The sequence below is a fragment of the Beta vulgaris genome, chromosome 1 (genome assembly GCF_026745355.1).
Source record: "Beta vulgaris subsp. vulgaris cultivar EL10 chromosome 1, EL10.2, whole genome shotgun sequence".
In the NCBI taxonomy this organism is placed as follows: Eukaryota; Viridiplantae; Streptophyta; class Magnoliopsida; order Caryophyllales; family Amaranthaceae; genus Beta; species Beta vulgaris.
In genome coordinates, this window is record NC_079202.1 from 39,366,289 (window position 1) to 39,376,082 (window position 9,794).

At 35.6% G+C, this 9,794-nt stretch overlaps 1 protein-coding gene across 1 annotated transcript; it reads left to right on the plus strand.

The window, feature by feature from the left end:
• Positions 1 to 8,389: 8,389 nt before the first annotated feature.
• On the plus strand, positions 8,390 to 9,494 carry LOC125492655 (uncharacterized). Its single transcript, XM_048635346.1, has 3 exons — positions 8,390 to 8,671; positions 8,758 to 9,103; positions 9,214 to 9,494. Exons 1-3 carry the CDS (start codon positions 8,390 to 8,392, stop codon positions 9,492 to 9,494), a joined length of 909 nt encoding a protein of 302 aa, XP_048491303.1.
• The last annotated feature ends 300 nt before the right edge of the window (positions 9,495 to 9,794 follow it).

The window sequence follows — 9,794 nt, forward strand, 5'->3', positions numbered from 1 at the left end:
CTATGAAGCTCCAGTGCAAAATCATGGTTGCATCAGTTTAATCGGAAAATTACATAATATATATTCAAAATTCTAAAACTGAAATCCTAAAAAGTAGACAAATATTCACATACAAAATATGGGAAAGTGGGAAATACATACGTTCTCGTTCTTGAATCTTGAAGTACGTCTTGTCAAGCCTTCATCTTCAGTTCTTCACCACCTAAGAAAACAAAAGTTTGCCAATTAGAGCACTCAATCGACCAAATGCAGAAAAATGAAGTTAAAATCAAGTTAGAAAACAGAGAGAATTTCGATTTGCTGCCGATGGATTCGTTCAGAGTGAGAGTATAAGTGGAGAGGCGTGAGGAGAAAGGGTTTGAGGGGGCTAAAAACTAGAGATTGGTTTGGTCTTCTAGGGTGTTTTCATCCGTTGGATTAAAAGATTGAAGAGCTGAGATTTGCTCTTGTGAATTTAGGGTTAATTTTTTAAAATTTTTAAAAGAGTAAATGATAAATGAAGGGTTAAGATTTAGTCTTTCTCTAATGGAGGATTGAGATTTGCTCATTCAAGGAGGGATCCATCACTAATTCTATTTAACCAATGAGCATTGAGTTAGACCAAGCACATGGATTGCTATTTTGATCAATGGTTGGATTTTGTCCATTTGATATTCTCACAAATCAATGGCTTTAGTTTAATTTTCTCATTTTGATTAAATTGATATTATTTTCATTTGCAAATTCTAAGTTAATAATTCTAGTATTATTGGTTTTGTTAACTTTAAAAATTAGTACTATTGACTTATTATTAGGAATTAATATAAACTAGAAACTTTAAAATTCAATTAGTTATTAGTATTATTAATTTTAATGAACTTAGTTCATGTCATAATCCTAAATTATAGGCCTACTATTGTTATAATATTTAATCATGTTTTAATACTATAATTGAATGGATTATGTGGGTCACTAAGTAGATTAAGTTGGTCACTAAATAGATTAAATAGACATTAGTGTTACTCGCTTACAAGACCAACTCAGTAGATTGGTGATTACTCGCTTACATTGGCTTTGATCATGGTATACTAGTATAATTTGTGTTTATCAACTTTGATCATCATCGACTCCAATTCATCATTATTAGTCATCATCACCTTTAATCTTTGATCACTTATGAACTATACTTCTTGTTCTTGAAATATTACTTATATAACTGTTACTTGCTCAATTAAATGTTTTGATTGCAGTCAGTTACGTGAACTATAGTATAACAAAATACTTATATTGATGTGTTATTGTATCAATGATGTTTAAGCCATAGGTTTTTTTATCGACACTTATAAGCTTTTTACCAAAATCTTGTTAATAAGAAATAAGATTTAGTCAATTAAGATCTTGTTAATATGCAAAATGATACAGTACTTTAACAAACCTCCCTATGTGTTATAACAAACTATGTTGTAGTTGTTGTTATTGTTGTTGTTATTGTTGTTGTTGTTATTGTTATTATTATTATTGTAATCATTGTTCTTGACCTAGAGACGATTAACTTAAATGGAGCATTGTTATTATGCTGAACCAATCTACTGAGTTACACTGTTCTACATATGTTGCAACTGAATTAGATACTTTCGGTTCCAGAATGAATTTAATTTAAAGTGATTAACTTAAGTAGAGTATTGATATTATCTTGAATTAAACTTACAATACTGTTAAAGTAGTTGTTTTGAGTTTCAATATGAATTCAACTTAGAGACAATTAACTTAAATGGAGTATTGTTATATTGAACCAATCTACTGAGTTACATTATTCTACATTTGTTGCAACTGAATCAGATGCTTTCGGTTCGAAATTGAATGCAATTTAAAGATGATTAATTTAAGTAGAGTACTATTATTATTATCTTGAATTAGTTTATCGAATTTATTAATACGCTCATTCCAATAACAACATGTTTCAATCTAAGTAAATATTTTGAGTTTCAATTACTTTACTGACTCTCCAATTGTAAACATTAGGCTCTCCAAAAGTCCAAGTCCCGCCCGAAAGACGGCTACAACAAACAAACTTCATCTAAGTTATTCTGAAAGCCAATTTAAGGTCTTAAGCCGACCCAATCGCACCCGATGTCGCATTGTTTCGAGAGACGATTTATTTCGACCCAAGTCATTCCGAGAGCCAATTTGTTCCGACCAAAGTCAATACGCCGCCGGTTTAAGGCTTTAGCCGCCCAAGTCCTATCAAGAGCCAATTTATTCCGACCCAAGTCATTCCGAAAGTCGATTTCTTCCGACCCAAGTCATTCCGAAAAGATTTATTCGACCCAAGTCATTCCGAAAGCCGATTTATTCCGACCCAAGTCATTTGAAAGCCGATTTCTTCCGACCCAAGTTATTCCGCAAGCCGATTTATTCCGACCCAAGTTATTCCGAAAGCCGATTTGGGCCGACTTCACCTTATTCCATTCCGACCCAAATTCACCCAACCCAGATACTGGCCGACCCAGTTCCAGTCGACCCAGTTTCGACCCAGTTTCGAGAGTCCGTCACCCAGTTGAACCCGACCCAAGTCCACCCGACCCACCCAGTTCCGACCCATGGCACACTCTCACCCAGATTATTCCGACCCAAATCATTCCGACCCAGGTTGGGTCAACCCAAACCCACCCAGTGACCCAGATTGACACCTCTATAACGGAGAATACATGTACCTGTAGAACATGAGACTTGCATGGTATCCAATGTCATACTACACACAAAAGACATGTACATGTCATCTGCCAAAAAATGTACCTCCGCTATAATTATGAGATGCATGATAACTGCATATTGTAATATTACTTAATTTCATATTAGGGTGCATTTTCATGTATTATTGGAGCATTCACATGCATTCATGCATATGTAGGTCCCTTTTCATAAGCTACAGTGCTTTCACACATTGTTTGGTCTTTTGATGTAATGTTAGGTACTTTTCACTCCTTTTTTTCGTGCATGATGATTAATGCCTTTGGATGACCTTAAAAATGATAAATCATGTCCTTATAAAAGAATCAAAATCCAAATGATACAAACGATTGTGTGTACTTGCGCGAAATATGATACCTCCACACCATTGTGTCCATAACTTTTGACAAAAAATGATAATGAGATAATTCCAACTGAGTTGGAAACTATAATTCAAGGGCATTCTGATGATATATTACATGTATGAAACAAAACCCTGGATCAAAAGCTATAGCAATTCAGAGTTGTGCTGGAGCCACTGCCTTGCCCGCACGATTGTGTGGATTTGTGCTGGATCGTGCAACTTTGTAATCAAAAGCCACTAAAACTTCTTCCTTGCTTGCATGACCGAGCGAGAATTTGTTGGACAGTGCAGGATCTTGCATGACCATGCAAGAAGCTGCTGGACCGTGTGACCTGATGTATTGTCAAATTTTTTGCGTGACCTAACTTGTGTCGGTGTATATTATACTTAACTTATAAACAGGATTTTAAAACCTTATTTTATGAGTTTAGATATTAATATCATCATTATTAATTCATACTTAGGATTTTTTTAGAGAGAGAAACTTGTGGATCTGTATTGTTTTTCAAGACTCAACCTTTCTTCCATTAATTCTGTTATTTATTTTCTTTTTATTTTCTCTTTGTATTCTATTATGAATTTTAATTATTTTTCTCCAGTTTGTTTATTTATTTCAATTATGCTTGAGAGGTTAAGCTGAAGCCTAGTATGAATTAATTTATGATTTTTTTAAATTAATAAATTCCCAAATTAGTTGTTTATTGGTTCTTGCTTGATTGACTATGCAACTTCCAATACTAGATTAGGGATAATTCGTATTGCTATTATTCCATTGCCTTGATCACAACGGGAGTTCAGTTTTTACGAATTTGAGTATTTCATTTGATGACACGAAATTTGCCACGGGTGTAGATAGATTGAATTGTTAGAAAGTTTGAGTAGAATGTTTAATGTCTTTAATTTTCATGTTTTATTCCACGGGAGTAGGCTTGAGCACATATTAGAGAATGCATAGATTATCGGGAAAGATTTATGGTGTTTTATAAGGGGTACTTTTTTTTAGAACATTTAGTTGATTAGTTTGGGCTAGGTATTATATTGGATTAATTCATGTTCTACACCTTTTGGGTTAAATACAGTGAGAAGACACATGGCGCAAAAAAAAGCCACTTCATGGATGACAATGGCGTCGTGTCAGTGGTTGAAAGAGGAGAGGGGTAACATTCGGCGGGAATGTAGTTCTTCCCGACACATTTCAATAATATATACTAGTTTTTAAGCACGGGTTACATCCCGACTAATGACATTTTCGTTTATTAATATTTCACTTTGAACTGATAACACTATATACGACTTGTTTTAGTGATTAAAACATTAATATTGAGCTTGAAGTCATTGGATCAAATTGTATATGGTACATTTTCTAACTTTCTATTGTATGTAAATTACATGGATTCAAAAATCCTAATGGAAAGCACCACGTGACACTATTACTTGTTTAGGAACGCATTTTAATATATTAGTATAGATAGATAAATTGATGCATAACTAGCTTTTAATTTTTTAAACTTTTATTACATAGTTTGTTGTTGACGGCTTGCCAAGTGTTAGGTGTCCCATAAATGTTTTGTGCTAAACAAATACTCCTGGTCTCAAAACGAAGTGTAGTTTTGTAATTCGTTAAACCATGCAAGCTTATGCACTATGGTTGCCTAACTTTTAGAAATAGTATAATAGAGCATTGATTAACTAAGCAACATATTAGTAGTCTCATCTTAAAAAAATTGAATATATTTTAATAGACTATTTTTAAATAAGGGTTTTTTCCGTCACTAATTTATGGGTTATATTTAATGTTGAGAACTTTATTGACATTTATGAGGGTCCATATGTATTGTGGATAGATAATTTATAATATTTTCCATTAACTAGCTATCAAATCGTAGGTAGAAATGCATCTAATATTATAATGGAATTTCGAACTATTTATTTTTTCAATCTTTGTGTAAACTGTAAAGTTCACAAAGGGTTGTTATTGCCTCCTTTTTTATTTTGATGATGACATAATGTTTTTATTTCGATTTTGATTGGCTGATTGCAAGATATATGGATGAAGAAATTTTATGCGCAATACAATGGAAATATGGAATAAGATCCTTGTAGAGAAGTTATCGGTTGCTCAATTGGAGAAACTACGTGTTAGTTTATCATGAGAGTGTGTTAAACTTTCTAAATTCTTAATACTGGTGTTAATTAGTCTTAGACTATAGTATATTTACCATGCATGGAACCGAAATCGAGAGTATAGTTTTGCATGTTATATTGAGTCACATTTTGGCTATTACATAGATTCGTACTTGGTTGCAAGGAAAAAACAACAAAGATAACTTCTGCTTACAATCTGCCCGGGTATCTGGAAGCAGATAAGTAACACGATTTGTAGTAGAGCATCTTCAGCCTCACCATTGCTAGGTTAGACTTAACTTGGTCATCAGTTTCGGCACAAGGAGTCTTTACCTCTGTGAACTTATAAAACCTCGAAAGGTGCATGTAATACCACTCATGATTGCTTTAAAGAGATTTAGCAGGCTACTCATTCCAACAAGATGTATCTTTACTTTAGAGAGCTCATTTCCTTAATTACTCCATAGTTAAGTATGCTTGATCGGGCGTAATCCAAGGATGGGTAACCTCATGGGAAATTTCTTGGGATGTGCACGAGTGAGAAAAACATACCCCGGAAGAACTTGTGTTGGTTATTGAGGACATTTGTTGGCCGTGGATGCGCATTGGTGATGATAGACTCGACTTCGTATGGATTGGATGTTACAAATGGTATCAGACCAACCCTGCGACTACGTATTGGGGTTACCCTAAGGGCGAAAATTAGGAGTTCTTAGGCGCCTAGTAGGGGAGTATTTTGGGCTGCATTATTATAAGCAGCGACCTAGAGGTCATGAGACTGAATATCTGGGGTCTCCGGTGATCTATCTTTAGGCTGGGGTGACCAACAGGTCGTATGCCGAATTTGTTGAGTCCCGGGTTATAGTGAGGGCGTTGCTGTTCTCAAGTGAGGGTGTATGTAATACCACTCATGATTGGTTTAAAGGGATTTAGCAGGCTACTCATTCCAACAAGATGCATCTTTTCTTTTAGAGAACTCATTTCCTTAATTACTCCACAGTTAAGCGTGCTTGAGTGGGAGTAGTCCAGGGATGGCTGACCTCCTGGGATGTTTCTGGAGATGCGTATGAGTAAGGACAAAATGTGCCGAAAGAACTTGTGTTGGTTATTAAGCACAATTGTTCACCCTGGATGCACATTGGTCACGATAGACTCGACTCCGTGTGGTCGGGTATTACAGAGCACCTATAAAGGACTTCTCCATAAAGTATGTTTCACCATCGATGATTAGCATTACTGGTGTCACGGTAGCTTTGCCTTCAACATCCATATCTTTCACTCTTCTCAATGTTATGTTCCTCCACACTACCCATTTCATCAATGACCAACTCCTTTGAGAATTCAAACTCATCATCTATCTCATGTTTTATGAGCATTTCCTCTTCCATTGATGGTGTTGTTTTATCAACATCTTCAAGCGTAGCTAGAACACATAGTTTAGGTTGACTTCACTGCAGTATAAACCCCATCATGAAGCCCTAACCACTCCTAATCTCCACTCTGGCATGAGTATTAAGAACTCAATCCGAGATTGAACCTAGGCATCTCGAAATTAAACGAAGATGAAGAGAAATACCCCATCAGATATTCTTGTTTACATTTTGGCAAGTGTTTAGGAAAAAAATGAATTCCAATCATTGTTCTTTATGATACTTAGTTAGGATAACATTTTGATTTTTGATGTATACTTAACTATTATCAGAAAAAACCTCACTCTAGACAAAACTAGCCTCCCGTATCCCTTATTCATCAATTAGGAGTTGTCATGGATGATTTCATACATGTTAAGCCCCTTTTCCTTTTTTATTTTCAGTTTTTAGTTCCTTTTTTGTTTTGTTGAATAATTTAATATCCCTTTATGAGATTTCTGCAACCCTATTATGGAATTTTCATTCTGACTTCTGCAGATCTCCTTCTCCACTATGGGAGTTGTGAGTGTGGTTTTTTTGTTTTTAGGTATAAAAATTATTCTCATTGGTTTACATTTGAGACTCAACATGAAGTTATTGGAATCTCGGATGCAGTTAACATTGCTCGATCAAGAAAGCTATTCGCAAATTATGTCAGAATGATATATTTCCTCATCAATAGCTGCTTGATTCAACAAATACAAGGGGATTGCGTTGTATTGCTCGATCTGGTCTATTGTAGTTTATTCAAAAACGAATTTGATTCAACCTTGTTTAATTGTATCTTATTATTTTTAATATCTATTATAGATGATGTTTGTCCTTCAATTAATGAAGTTTACCTTTCAAAAGAAAACTATTATAAAAATTAAAAAAAATAAGAAGCTAGGGTTTCCTCTCCATGGTGAAGTTGTGATTGCTTAGGGATTAAGCTAACCGTTGTCTGCCACCGATGGGTCGCGAAAAAAGCCTCAACTTACTCCTCAACCTGAGCAAGTTAGTAATAGCACAACATATAACCTAAACAATAAAGTTTCAAACCCGAAGAATTTGGAACCAATGTAATAGTAACCCAGGAGATGCCTGGTCATACTTCCCCTGCGATTCAAGCTACCATAACTGCTATTAATGAAACCTTTAGAGCACATAAATCAAACCTTTAGAGCACATAAATCAACTACATCACCTGTGATAACGCCTACTGTGAGTATTATTTCAAATCCTGAAGTTATTCTCAAATCACCTGAGAAGCTTCATGAGGAGGAGCATATTCCTACTGAAAATGCATCTCAGGGGAAGAATGGCATTGAAACTTGAGACCACAATATGAGGAGAAAGATGTGAATGAGACTGTAAAGCCATAAGCTGAGGGCAAGGAAGCTACTATAACTCAGAAGGCTGGTGCAAATGGTGTTGTTAGGAGATTGGAGATGTCACCTCCTATGAAATGGGCTGATGTTGTTGCTGGCAAAACCCTTACTGCTAAGGGAGCTACACTAAAATTCTTCCTACTCTAATGAAAGAAGGTAAGGAAATTACTATGCTTGATCAAGATGAGGTTGGTAAACTTTCTGAAACTTCGTCCACTACTATTATCCTACATGTTGTTGGTCAAACTCCTTCCATAGGAGCTTTAACTCGTTTTATAGAGTAAAAATGAAATCATGTGTCTAAGCTAAAAAAATTTCTCCATGATAAGGGTTATTTCATTGTTAAATTTGCCTCTATTGATGACATAAATGAGATTCTATATGTTGGCCCTCATATGATCAATAGTAGACCTATGGCTCTTAAGGCATGGACTCCGGATTTTGATTTCCAAAATGAAGTTTTAAGGGTGATTCCTCTTTGGATTAGATTGTATAACCTGCCAGTTAAATACTGGGGTCCTGAATGTCTAAGTAGAATAGGGAGTATGGTTAGGATCCCTCTTTTTGTTGATGAATGTACTACACAACAACAAAGAGTTCCTTTTGCTCGAATGTTCGTGGAAGTTGATGTTACTAAGGAACTGCCTAAGAGTATTTATGTTGAGGATGCTTCAGGGAGAGCTATTGAGCAAAAAGTGCATTATGAGTGAGCTCCTTCTTAGTACCTCAGCTCAAATGTGCTACTATAGGGCATGATTGTACAATAAAGAAGATTACTTAGGTGAGCAAGGAGAAAGAAGTGACTAAAGTTACTCAGAAATTGGTGCTTAAAGTCACTCAACCAAAACCTAGTACTATTAAAGTGACAACAGTTGTGGCGAACAATCCGGGCAAGGCTATGGTTGCCAATCTAGATTTTGCTACAGGGGTTGTTCCATCGACTAATGTAAGGGATGTGCAACCCATTAATAATGCAGGGGATCAAAGGATTGATGTTCCTCTAGTTCCGGTGTCGAACATTGTTACTAGATGGCAGAAGGGGAAGGATGCAATGTTAATGGAAGGGCCAGCAATTGTAACTCGTTTAATGGATGAGGCTAGGAGTAGCACATTCACAGTTTCCCCAGGTTAATGATAGTGTGCACTTGGAATGTAAGGGGGTTGAACAACCTTGCCAAACTAGGTGAAATAAGGAAGTTTATGGGTAAGAATAGTATTTCTCTCACGGCTTTATTAGAAACTAGAGTTAAAGCTCACAATAAGGATAAAGTCTTGAAGAAGTTTGGAAATACATGGAACTGGGTGCATAAATATGAAGCTTCAGATAGAGGTAGGATTTGGATTGCTTGGAATCCTACTGTTGTCACTCTTCAAATCATTCACAAATCTGCTCAAATTATTCACTGTTGTGTGACTGATAAACATGCTGGAGATCAATGGATGTTTTCTGTGGTGTATGGTTTGCATAATGTGAAGGATAGGTGTAATGATCAGTTAAGAACATTACTTATTAAGTAGGTGTTGTTGTTGTTTGGTTGCTTTGCTCTTCTGCTGGGCCTTGTTTAGGGGCTGCTTTTTGTTTTGCTTGCTCTGAAACCTGTCCTAGAAGGTGGAGGGCTTGTTTTCCTCCGCGTTCCCTTGTAGTTGATATGTTCGATGTATTCTTATTCCCTTCTTTTGGTCATCAATAATGATTTTGAATTGAAAAAATAAAAAATAAAACACTATGGATTTCTCACCATATACCCCGACAAATTTTTTTATTCACCATATACCCTCGATATTTTCAAAATTCACTGTATACCCCTCAGTTTCTTG

Bases quoted from the DNA above. Each gene is read 5' to 3' on its own strand.
- LOC125492655 (XM_048635346.1), top strand. From the start codon at position 8,390: ATGGCTCTTAAGGCATGGACTCCGGATTTTGATTTCCAAAATGAAGTT. The intron at 8,672-8,757 runs GTGCATTATGAG...AAGATTACTTAG, and splicing joins GGAGAGCTATTGAGCAAAAA to GTGAGCAAGGAGAAAGAAGT. The intron at 9,104-9,213 runs GTTAATGATAGT...CGGCTTTATTAG, and splicing joins CACATTCACAGTTTCCCCAG to AAACTAGAGTTAAAGCTCAC.